This window comes from Dermacentor silvarum, chromosome 1 (assembly GCF_013339745.2).
Source record: "Dermacentor silvarum isolate Dsil-2018 chromosome 1, BIME_Dsil_1.4, whole genome shotgun sequence".
NCBI lineage: Eukaryota > Metazoa > Arthropoda > Arachnida > Ixodida > Ixodidae > Dermacentor > Dermacentor silvarum.
Window position 1 is genome coordinate 312,787,295 of NC_051154.1, and position 13,396 is coordinate 312,800,690.

The following is a 13,396-nucleotide window of genomic DNA, read 5'->3' on the forward strand; positions in this document are numbered from 1 at the left end:
CCCCTTGAAATGAATTTCCAGGATGACACCACTTTCGAGATATTTCCCAAAGTATGGGACGAGGTATATGGGCATTCCAGATACTTTTGTGCTTCAATGTATAAAACAGCATTTTGGTAAAAAGTAAGTGGAAGAAAGTGCATTTTTACGGCGACTTTAATGGCTCATATCTCTAAACTGATTTCATTCTGGAAATTCATTCCAAGTGGATACGCCTGACAAGCTCACCGGCTACAATTCGTAAATTCGAATATGTGTCGTAAAGTAATTAACTAAGAAGTTCATTAGAGAAGTTTTGGTAATTAGTTGAATGTGTGTTTCAATTTTTCGTGCTACTATTGTCCGCCTCTTCGAATAACCCAACTCAACGATAAGCATTTTGCTACCTCCTGCATGCGATATTCAAAAATTCCGTAAAACTTAATTTTGAACACCCTATATATTCTGTCTTTATGTGTCATTATAATGTTCAAAATTATGCCTCCTGTGTACCTGACAGCTGCCAAATGTTGGTCGTTGGTGATCATATTACTGACTAGTTATGGGCGCGGGAACTTTTGTTTGCAGCGAAGACTAGACATAAAAAAGTCCAGGCAGAACCAAGCTTGGGTTGATGTATTGGTAAGCGATAGCTTACAAAGATGTCAACGAGAGATGCAGTGACGATTTCAGTGACGAACATACCACTCAGCCACCATGGTATACCTTACACAGAAATTGGTGCTTTTATTCAGCATGAAAACGTGTTTAATCATAAGACACAACGTGCTACACTGTTAGCTAAAATTAGTCAAGATTGGGATTTTTCGCCGCTCATGCGCTTTGAAAACTTCCTTTCACTAAAAAATACTCTGGCATGTTGGAGTAAAATGCGCTACATTACATCGTTTTACTACCACCTCTAACAAACGTAGTAAAAGGATGTCGTTAGCCGATCTTACGACATACGGTGTTTAAATCCCGTGAATAGAAACCATCCATAGAGAGTTTAAAATGACGTGATTTGGAATGTTGCTAAAAGGCACGTGATTAAATATTACCATTATACTCTGCAAGCTCTCACAAGATCTGTTCCTTCCGTGACCGTGCCTATACTCGGCGACAGGCACGGCCATGCTATCGGCAAAAATGCCGTGGCTGCGCATCGGCCAAAATATTGCTGTGTTAATGCATTTAGGGGGGCTCAAAGAGAAGTAATTTACGGCAGCGCGGATCCCGTAAGTGCTTGCTTGGGCGCACAACTGAACAATTTATAATTGTCAGTTGGCTGAGTAGTGAGAGATGTGTACGTAGCATAGCCGAACTTGTTTGTTTACATGTGCATGCAAGCAGTGCGCTTGTTTCACTTCCACCGAAGCTCCAGCGACCGTAGCAAGCCAGCCATCGCGACGTTTTGTCGTGTTTGTTTCCTACGCTACGAGAAAATTTGGTTGCACCGATTCAAGGTGAGGCGACATATTCTCGAAAACACGACGCTTGGCGCCATAACCGGAGAGCTCTCAGGAACAACCCTCAGGAATAGCCGCAAAAACTTCGTGAAGGGAGTGCGGGCCGTTCAGCAGGCCCGCGAGGCGGCGGCGAGGCAACACCTCGACGTCCCCACGTGGGAGACCGAAGGCCCCGTCGGCGAAAGCTCTGCAGGACTATCAATAAAGTTGTTACCAACCAAAATTATAAAATTGCCGCGTATCTGCGTGCTTCGCTGCAAATGTCGCAAAAGACGATAGTCTTCTGCCGGCCGTACTACATGAGCGCTGGTCTGATCCGCGGCCACCCGTGATGCTGTTCTCGTACCATTTCCGTCCTGGCATGATAAATGCAATGGAGGTTTGTTTGAACAAATTTCATTTTACCGCATTATTTCATCAAGCAGCCATTTATGTTTTGCCCTGCCTCAGACAGCGCTTCCTTTATGTTGAATCGGCCGCATCTGGCTGGCAGTGATAAAATTGAGGAGGCGCTGCGTGAGACATGGACGCCATCTGGCAATACATCGGGAAACATGAGCTTGTGCAGTGGGTTTCCTTCCTCCATGGCAGAGGGCGCTCGTCGGCGTGCAGTCGGGGAACGTCGTTCGTCGGCGCGCATAGCATGGCATTTTCAGCGCAGCTTAAGAAACTAGGGTCTTTAGAGTTAGGTATCTATGTATTTTCTATTAAAGGAACACACCTCCTAATACTTACCTAGTGATGTTGCACCTCAGATATGCGTAATATTTACTTTGTGATCGATAACGTTCACAAGTATGAACAGCTGTACCAGTTTAAGTAGTGTGGGCGGTAAGCAAGTGGTCCAACTTTGGCCGGGTGGCTGAATCGGGTGACAGACAGACAAACAGACAGACAGACAGACAGACAGACAGACAGACCAAATTTTCAGCGTTTAAGTTCCCTAAGAAAGACTGTCGTCTTTAAAAAAATAGACTAAAAATGGCCGTGTATCTGCGTGCTTCGCTGCAAATGTCGTCGAAAGACGATAGTCTTCTGCCGGCCGTACTACATGAGTGCTGGTCTGATCCGCGGCCACCCGTGATGCTGTTCTCGTACCATTTCCATCCTGGCATGATAAATGCAATGGAGGTTTGTTTGAACAGATTTCATTTTACCGCATTATCACTGCTAGCATGCCATGTGTTCGTACCTCCACGATATGTCAGCAATGTTTCGGTCGCGTGTGGTATACTGTATAGCATGATAGTTTGCAAAGAAGAACCATTTGTGAGACATGAATATATTTTATTGCGTGGAAGGGTCAATGGCTGTACGCATGTACTACTGGTGCGCCGAAGTAGACGCCTTCCCGTCTCCGGTGACGCCAGGGTGTGAGGCACGATCACGTTCCACAGTGGCACTGGTACCACTGGCACACTGAGTGTCACCATGACATCCCTCGTCGTCCGACGCATTGGCAACCAAGCAGACCAGAGGTCTGTGTACGCTGAAGTAGGAGGCGTACTTCAGTACTTCCAAGTTCTTTAGCCCGCTTTGGAAGACGTGGTCGAGAGCCGTTCCAAACCGGGTTGTAGACACTTCGCTTTCGCTTGCCAAGCTCCTTGCGCTAGCCGCTCGGCTCGTTGCTCGGACGTTTCCTGGGCACGCTTGAGACGACGAGCGTCGGCACGCCGGCGCTTCTCCGCTGCAATTTGGTCGTCGGTCTTTTCCCTGCGTTGTCTGGGCATGTCTTGTAGAGTGGGTTGTATTATTGCGATAGCAATTATATGGACACTCCAAAGCAGATTTCTGCATCGGCGTCGCCGTCGTCGTCGCCGTTGCCGTCGCCGTCGCCGTCGCCGTGAGGTTTCGTAAGACGTCAATGGAGATGAAATCGTCGCCGCGCGCCGCCGAACGCTGTATGTGCGAGTCAAAGGGAGCGAGGGACGCGCGCTTTCACGAGGAGTGAACCCACGGCGGAGAACAAACACGCGTTCTGCGCCGTGCTCCCTTAAGTGCTGCAGAAGTAGGCGTCTCTTTCCTCCTTTACAATCACCATATATGTAGAGCAAACGCGCCTTCTTCCGACGTGCGAAAGGCCGGGGGGGGGGGGAGGGAAGGGAGGCGACGTTTAGCTGCGGCACCAAGTACCAATTTATATTAGAGACTCCGGCAACAGTCACCAACGCCGCACGCATTTTGTGCGAACGCGGGCAAAACGCCGACGGCGTGGACAACAGTTCTGCGTGTTGCCGGTGCTGCTGCATGTCCAAGTTTGTACAGCTGATAAATCTACTATCATTACTCTGTATAGCTCTCTACAAATTTGCTATCGCAATTGATGCTTCGCCTTTGAGGTGAAACTACGACAACTTTTTTCATCAAGCGGCCATTTATGTTTTGCCCTGCCTCAGACAGCGCTTCCTTTATGTTGAATCGGCCGCATCTGGCTGGCATTGATAAAAATGAGGAGGCGGAATCGGCCGCATCTGGCTGGCATTGATAAAATTGAGGAGGCGCTGCGTGAGACATGGACGCCATCTGGCAATACATCGGGAAACATGAGCTTGTGCAGAGGGTTTCCTTCCTCCATCGCAGAGGGCGCTCGTCGGCGCGCAGTCGGGGAAACACGAACTTGTGCAGAGGGTTCCCTCCCTTCGTGGCAGACGTCTTTCGTCGGCGCGCATAGCATGGCATTTTCATCGCAGCTTAAGAAACTAGGGTCTTTAGAGTTACGTATCTATGTATTTGCTATTAAAGGAACACACCTCCTAATACTTACCTAGTGATGTTGCGCCTCAGATATGCGTAATATTTACTTTTTGATCGATAACGTTCACAAGTATGAACAGCCGTACCAGTTTAAGTAGTGTGGGCGGTAAGCAAGTGGTCCAACTTTGGCCGGGTGGCTGAATCGGTTGACAGACAGACAGACAGACAGACAGACAGACCAAATTTTCAGCGTTTAAGTTCCCCAAGAAAGACTATAGTCTTTAATATCCTCCCCAACAACCTTCACACGCATGAAAAAAGTACTCCCCTTTTTCCATGCAAAAATGCGGTCAGCATGGGAGTAAATTTTTAACCGGGCTGGTACGTAGTATAAAAAACCAGAAAGGGGTATGCGATACGGGACGAGCGGTTTAGTTCCATTGCGCGTTATTTTTCTTTACAGTGTAGACCTTGCACCAAACACCACAGACGCTGAGAGACGCGCAGCGAATTTCGGGGACAAACAGGTCCCGTAACTTCGTTCTTTATCGTCAGCTAGAAGATGCGCGTGCTCACATTTTAACGCGATAGCGTTAAGCGCCCGGTGTCGCAGAAAATCTGGCGTCGGCTTCGGCATTAAGCATCGGCGTCCGGCGTTGGCGCCCCTCGGGTTGCGCTCGTGCTCGTGCCATTGCTCCCGCGTTCGTCGTCGTCGTCCTCTTTCACAGCTGGCTCCAATGCCGCTCATCATTACAGCGTATCATTTCACTTCTCTTCTGTCGTCGTAATGGGGAGGCCACGTTTACGGGGGTATGAGTCATTGCTTTATAGGGTATTAACCATTTTGTTGTCTTCTCGTGACGGACAGATTTAATTTTGCAGCAATTTAATTTCGAAGAATCGCAAGCGGCAATGGCGGGCGAATGCTGCTAACCACGACGCCGAGCAAACGCGACTCATCGAACGCTAGCGACAACAGCGACGAGCAGAGAATCGTACAACGCAACAGAAAGAAAAGTTGCACGAAAGGAAAGGAAAAGTAGAAGGAAAGGGAAGGAAAAGTAGCAAGTCAGGTACAAACACGACAAGCTTCGCTTACCCCCATTTTCTCGACAGGGGAAGGCTTGGCGATTTTTTGTTTATTTCTAGTGGCAACTAGTACCATCTTACATTTGTTTTAAGTTGGCCACGAACAGCTAGGAACTGTAGGAGCGGGGAGTCGAGGCCTCGGAGTCCGACGTCAAACTTAGGGTCGCTGTCTAGCCTACGCCACTGGTGCGTCTCGAAACAGGTAGCTGACCTACACTACCGGGGCGTCACACGGAGGCTAAGTGGGCCAACACCATCGTCCGAGCTGACTTGACGAGGGGTTGCTTCTTTCGGGAAGAATACAAGGTCGAGAGGTAGGGTTAAACAGAACAAGCGGTTTATTTATATTAGAGAGGCAAACGTGTTTACACAACAAGGGATCACCATACTGGCCGGAGTATGGAGCGCAGTACATCGTAGCATGTCAGCACTACTACATCTCAACAGACTACATCGTTCTGAGCCAGCCCTATCTACATCTCAGCGCAGATATAGGAGAGCACCGCTGCCTCTCTCGCGGAGAGTACTCCAGATGAGCCGCAAACGTCCGCTCAAAGGCCCTCTGACCTCCCTAGATCCCTAGGGCAGGGAAACCTGCGGGCACACCTTCCTCCAACCGGAGCGTCCCAAGTCGCCGAAGGCTTCGCCTTGATGATGAGGTTGCGCATAAACACACCGGCGCCTTTATTCCTCGAGCAAACTTGGGAAGGTAGCCTCGGGCGCACAACGCCCACTGTCACAGAGGAAGGAGGGGACGCCCGTAGACAGGTGTTTTCACGCTTGACCCATTCTGGCGCGTCTTGGTTCCTGGGATGGCCCAGCCATTAGCGGGTTCGTCTGTCGAACGGCGTTGGCGGCTTGCTGAGACCGTCGGGAAGCGTCGCACGCACTTTCCCAGGCATGCCTTGGTCCCAGCGTCGTGGTCCGCGGCCGGGTGACATCCATCAACCCCATAGCCGGCAAACGTGTCTCGCCTTGGTGTCGCCGCTGGTCTGTCCGATGCGACGTATTGTGCGCCTCATTAAGCTGATTCGTCTTAGGAAATTAGAAGTGGCTTGAAGGTCGCTTCCCTCACTGGCCGATCGTAACAGAACATAGAAACCCGCATTCACCGTCTAGGCCGCAAAGGTAGCCGTAGACCTGTCATGGCCTAGTTTCAAGACCACCAAGAAAAACAAGAGATCTTAAAAATTCTAATAAATCCAAGGGCTCCAATATTTATGTACAAAATGATTATACCCAGTGCACGCTGCGCAAGCGCCGCCTACTTTGGGAAAGTGCGAAAACCGAAAGCGACAGCAGGAAACGGGTTTCTCTTATTCATGACAAGATCAGAATTGATGGCAAACCTTTTGTCTGGGATGAAGCAAAAAATACACGTGTGGCCCTTTATCTGCAAACTACAGGCTCTGATTGACGCTCTCGGCAGGCTGCTTCCAAAAATTTGAGAGTGCTTAACGTAAACGCGCAAAGGTTATCTAATAAAGTACCTTCTAATCGAGTACCTTCTACTTACCTACGACCCTCACGTTACAATAATCACAGAAACCTGTCTGCACGAAGGTATAAATGATTCAGTCCTAATTCCTCCGACATACCAAATCTTCAGATATGACCGACTGACTCGAAGAGGCGGTGTAGCAGTTGTTCTTGAAGACTGGCACTAGTGCTCTGCCCCTTGAACAAATCCATGAGCACGAAAGTTTATTCATTAAAGTGAGCTGCTAGGGCCATTTCTTCACCGTGTGTGCCCTCTACAGACCACCCTTATCAACGCATGAATATCTGACTAAGCTATATTACCACGTGTACCTGTTGAAAAATGATCGTCTGATTCTTGCAGGTGATTTTAACTTACCCAGCGTTGACTGGCGTGTTGCTGGCTCTGGCTCCGACATAGCGTCCCTGAACCGGCTTGCCGACGTTCTCTTGATGTGTGATCTTGTACAGATTGTTGATAAATACACCAGAGAGGCTGGAAACGCCTGCTCTGCACTCGACTTAGTCTTTAAATTTTGATTTATATAGATACACAGTCTCCGTTGAAGACGGCATCTCTGACCATAAAGCAGTGTTTTTATCATTCGGTATTGGTGTAAAAAACTACACAAACAAGAATCCAGACATGTCATTAAGGATTATTCGAAGGCTGATGACCAGGCCATCTTGGATTATCTCTGGTTCTTATCCGACAATCTTCCTGATAATGTGTCGGCCACTTGGAATGAAATAAAATCTGCAATACATTACTGCTTTGATAAGTTTGTGCCAAGTAAACGTGTTAGGAAAAATAGTAATAACCCGTGGGTTAGTAGAGATATAATAAACTTGCACCACAAGCTAAAAGCTGCAAGAAAGAAGAAAAAAAACATTCTAGACTTATCTCATTGAATGCCCAGCTTGCTGTTTGGTTAACCGAAGCAAAGGCGAGATACTTCATCCATTCAGTCCCTAACTTCTTGAAAACAAACTTGGATGATTCTGGCGGTACTTAACCGACGCGTACAAAACACTGACCAAGATATCAGTGAAGGGCCATACTGTTAATGATCCAACGAAAATTGCGAGCCAGTTCAATCGCTAATTTCACTCGGTATTCACACAGGAACATCATAGTGACACGAATAATCGTTCTCTTCCTACCATATCTGCCCATTTCATAACTGTCGAAGGTGTCCTTTCTCTGTTAGTTAATGTTAAGACTAAATCTTCTCACAGTCCAGACAGTATAACAAACGCATTTCTGCAACGTTACGCCGAACCTGTTGCACATGCCTTCACCCATTTTTTCGTCTTTCGTTTCATAGTTCAATTCTTCCCAATGATTGGCGTACGGAACGCGTTATTCCTGTATTCAAGAAAGGTGATCGCCTGAACTGTTGAAAACTATCGGCCTATATCATTAACTTCCAGCCCCGGTAAACCTCTAGAGCACGTCATTACGCATTACGTAATGTCCTTTCTAGAAGAAAACAATATTTTGACTTCCTTCCAGCATGGTTTTAGGAAAGGCCTCTCGACTACCACCCTACTTATCACCACTATTCATGACTTCGCAATAGCACTTGATAAGGGCAACCAAATAGACGCTCTCTTCTTAAATTTTAGAAAATCCTTGGACTGTGTCTGTCACGGCAAACTACTCATGAAACTTTCTAACATTGGCCTACCCATTAAATGAATTATTTCGATTCGATCTTACCTCACCAACCGGAAACAGCTTGTCCAGGTCGAGAGCTGCAGCTCTGAGGTTCTGGAGCTCGGGTGTTCCCCAGGGTAGCGTCCTTGGCCCTGCCTTGCTTCTTATCTTCATCAATGACATCGTTTCATCAGTTGATACCTCCACCATAAACTTAAAACTTGTTGCCCACGACTGCATTTTTCATAAGCCAATTCAGTCAGAAGGACCAAAAGTGCTCGTAGAACAACCCGAATTTTCTTTCCGATTGGTGCAACACCTGGTCGATGGAGTTAAACATTACCAAATCAGTATTTATGCGAATCTCAAATAAAATTAGCCCTTTTTCATCTAGGTACACCTTAAATAATAATCACCTGATCGAAGTCAGTAATGTTAAATATTTGAGGGTCAAGATTACAAATCGACTATCATGGGGTAGCCATATTGACGACGTTTGTTCCTCCGCTTCTAGAAAACTAGGACTATTTAGGCATAAACTGAAAAACGCGCGATCTCAAATCAAACTTTTTGCATCTAATACTTTTATTCAACCCCGACTTGAGTACGCATGCGTGGCCTGGAACCCATATTTTAAAAGGATGTTAATAAACTAGAAATGGTCCAAAGGAGAGCAGTAAGATTCATTTGTAACCCCTATGATAATCTTGATTCACCTTCATCACTGATGGCTACTAACAACATTTCACTCTTGAAACAGCGCAGAACTATCGCCAGGCGCAAGTTTCTTTTCCTGCTCCGAAATTGGCAGTTTAATATCGATCCCGGTCAAATCCTTTCTCCCTGTTCTTCTCGGCAAACCAGACATTGTCACAATCATGATCTGACACCATACTTTGCACATTCTTTGCAATTCAATTCACTGCCTTCAAATGTTTTTCCAGAATGTGGCTTTCCTGATTTCAAAAAACGCACGCATCTTTTCGTGTAAACTACATTGCTGTTATTGCCATACTACAATTATCTAAGTTGTGTTTGCTTTACCATTGTACATAAAACTTAATATAGAGCTGTGCAATTTTTTCTACACATGCATATTAAACATCTTTGTTAGTGTATGCTTATCTTTCAGTAGCAATGTTTGTTATAACCTGTTGTATAACTTGTTCATTTCTTTCACTATGTTTCCTTGTTTGCCCCTCCTCCTTGGTATTCAGACTGCAGTATGTACAAAATAAATAAAAAAATTAAGAGCACAAATTCGGTAGAAAAAGGTTAAGAAAACTATCGCTGTAAAACAAAAAATAAGCCCTTCAAATCAAAGGAGCGGGAAGCCATGGCGCTGTTGCCTGGAGCGCATAAAAAAAAAACGCCACGACTTCTTCCGTCTCATTTATCTTATACCTCACGCGCTTTAAGAAGGCATTTGATTATATATGGCGTAGGGCATCTTTGAAACAGCATATTCAGTGAAGCAGTATATGCTTCGAGAAAAATGCAGGATTAACCTGCAATACAATTGAGGTAAGATAATTAGGTTTGAGGGCAAACTTTTTTTGCTGAACATGAAAACCGCATAACTAGTAAACTATGTCGTTTGAGCAAAAAGACGTTCCATGCTGGGAACAGTGATAGACAATACCTCTAGAGTAAATGGTGTACTCCAACAAATGACCTAAAATAAACCGGACAGGCTTGCTTTTTTGCAACTTGGTAACAGCGCGAAAAATAACAAGGAAGGGACGACGATAGAGACAGAGTGAAAAGAGCGCTGACATCCAACTGTTTATTCTACTGACAATCCTAGGCATATGTACACATACGAAGCGTCAGCAGGAAAGGAAAATCAAGGAAATAAGGACAGAAACATCAATTCAGCATGAATGGCACAGGGTCATATCAACATGGACCCAATCAACCAACCATCTAAAAACGGTAGTTCTTCCTTGGTCAGTGTTAGTGATGACATGTTCACACACCTTTCTACCGCGCGAGCAATTTTAACCGCCTCAATTCTCTCTCTGACAAACTGATCATTGTGTCCAGATACAATCCCACTTTTTTTTAACTTTGGCTTGCATGGCTTGGTACGACGACGCCTAGCCTTATCACCACATTTACGGCAGTGTAAAGCAAGCTGGCTCTGATTACCGTCACTTACATTCTTGCTGTGCTCTCTTAGTCTGGTGTTTAGGCATCTGCCAGTCTGTCCAATGTATTCGCATCCGCAAGCCAACGGCACGCGATATACGACACCCTCGTCACAAGAGACAAAATGATCCTGGTGTTGAATTTTGCATGATTTCTTCTCTTTGATAAGGCACCGGTTTGTTTTCTTGCAAAGAATTGAAAGTTTTGGCGGAGCTGAAAACACAACATCAACGCCTTCGCGTTTTCCAATCTTCTTTACATTGTGGGAAGTTTGGTGGATGTACGGAATAACGGCTATTTTTCTGCGCACGTCCGAACCTGCCACATCTTTCTTCTTAGATTGCCGAACTGCTCTCATTTTTTGCAACAAGCCCTCAGCGACGGGGACCACCACGGGTTTCGGGTATCCCGCGTCACAAGCCGTCTATTTTGAAGTGCTAGGCTTTCTTGGAACATATGTTCACAAGACTTTGTTGGAGCATTAGTAAAGCAGTACTTAGCAATGCTACGTTTCACGCGCTTTGAGTGAGCAGATATAGCCGGCACTAAAGCTTTTTTTTTGCTCTCGGTTCATAACCCCAACAAACGTGATCATTAAAAAACTTAAGCCGTAGCTCTAAACGCTAATGCGGATTTTTACGAATCTGTCGGAAACGTGCTTGATATTTTCAAGCGCAACACAACCCCCTTAATTTGGCGCATGAACTGCCTGAGAAGAATCCGATTAGGTTTTTCGATCTACAGCTTAAGTTTTAATGATCAAATATGTTGGGGTTACAATCGAGAGAAAAAAAAACTTTATTGCCGGCTGTGTCAGCTCACTCAAAGCTCTTAAAGCATAGCATTGTTAAGTACTGCTTTACTAATGCTCTAAGAAAGTCTTGTGAACATTTGCTCCATAAAACCCTAGCACTTCAAAATAGACGGCTGTCTGACGCGGCATATCAGGAACCATTGGCGGTCTCCGTGGCTGAGGCTTTGTAAAAAACCAGAGCAGTTCAGTAATCTGAGAAGAATGATGTGGCAGGTTCGGACGTGTGCAGAAAAATAGCCGTTATTCCGTACATCCACCAAACTTCCCACAATGTAAAGAAGATTGGAAAACGCGAAGGCGTTGATGTTGTGTTTTCAGCTCCGCTAAAACTTTCCAATCCTTTGCAAGAAAACAAACCGGTGCCTTATCAAAGAGAAGAAATCATGCAAGATTGAACACCAGGATCATTTTGTCTCTTGTAACGAGGGTGTCGTATATCGCGTGCCGTTGGCTTGCGGACGCGAATACATTGGACAGACTGGCAGATGCATAAAGACCAGACTAAGAGAGCATAGCAAGAATGTAAGTGACGGTAATCAGGGCCAGCTTGGGTTACACTGCCGTAAATGTGGTGATAAGACTAGGCGTCGTCGTACCAAGCCATGCACGCCAAAGTTAAAAAAAGGGATTGTATCTCGACACAAAGATCAGTTCGTCAGAGAGACAATTGAGGCGGTTAAGATTGCTCGTGCGGTAGAAAGGTGTGTGAACATGCCATCACTAACACTGGCCAAGAAAGAACTACGGTTTTTAGATGGTTGGCGATTGGGTACATGTTGATATCACCTTGTGCCATTCATGCTGATTGTCGTTTCCTTCTTTATCCCCTTGATGTTCCTTTCTTGCTGACGCTTCGTATGTGTACATACGCCTAGGATTGTCAGTAGAATAAACAGTTGGATGTCAGCGCTCTTTTCACTCTGTCTCTATCGTCGTCCCTTCCTTGTTATTTTTCGCGCTGTTACACAAGTTTAAATGAACCAACTAGCTCAGCCAGCCACCATTCTGCTTTTATGGAAGAGCACTAATTCATAAGTTATTCATAAATCGCTAAAATGACTCTAAATATGACGTCATGTTCTTGCAGATAGTGTATTAATATTAAGAACTTTCGTATATTTTGCTGTTTAATGCTGTTAATAGGAGGCGCGTTATTGCGGTTCTTTGAAATGAAATTTTGGATGTCTGATTTACAGGAAGTAGTTGGCAGCGGAGGCTGCCGCGAAAAGTCCGGCGTATCAAAGGAGTAGCTTTCACAGTGTGGCTGTTTTTAGTTGTATTTCCATGTCGGCTGAGGATTGCTTTTATGTGTGGTTCTGTTTTCTCGTCTAACAGTTCCTCTGGCTCCCACATTATCCACAAGAGGATTCCAGTCCGCACCAGACATAGTGGCTGTGTCATGGAGTTTTCTCAACAGCACCGTTACGCATGTAGAGGTTGGATCATTGTATTGTTGCATTTTCTTTGCGTGGTTTTCTCTACTTAGTTTGGGTTCGCGTGCCATGTCACAAGCCATGTCACGTAAGACGTACTATCGACCAAAAAAGTTTACGGACCAAGGGATCTGACAAAAGATGAGTATCTACGCAGCCTCAAAACGGCGCCTGGTATTCCCATGTCCCGCCTATACTGGTATAAGCGAACAACGTTGTGATGTACGGTTTTACTGGCTACTTTTAAAGGCTGCTGGGATATTTAGCGTTTTCTGAGATCCCGTGGTCCGTAAACTTTCTTGGTCGATAGTAGATATGCAGGCAGTTTTGCTTATTTGCTTTGTAATAGCCACAACAGGAACAAACTTATAAGATACTTTATTGTGTGAGTATAATCAGGCAATCATTTCTTTCATTTAAATAGAAGAAATGATGGTATAACTTCTTTCGTTAAATGAAGGAAAGTACTTCACATTGGACAAATCTTGATCAGCACCAGCGCGCGCGCACGCACGCACACACACACACGCACACACGCAACACACACACACACACACACACACACACACACACACACACACACACACACACACACACACACACACACACTATGAGAACGGAATGTCCG

General features: G+C 45.6%; 1 protein-coding gene across 2 annotated transcripts in view; it reads left to right on the forward strand.

Annotated features, from left to right (window-relative positions):
* The window catches only part of LOC119437298 (fibronectin-like), an 84,707-nt gene that overhangs the window by 43,340 nt on the left and 27,971 nt on the right, over positions 1-13,396 (forward strand). For both annotated transcript variants that reach the window (XM_037704355.2, XM_037704356.2), the window contains exon 8: positions 12,671-12,771. In XM_037704355.2, the coding sequence (XP_037560283.1) occupies positions 12,671-12,771 (101 nt within the window). The remainder of the gene's footprint in view (positions 1-12,670; positions 12,772-13,396) is intronic.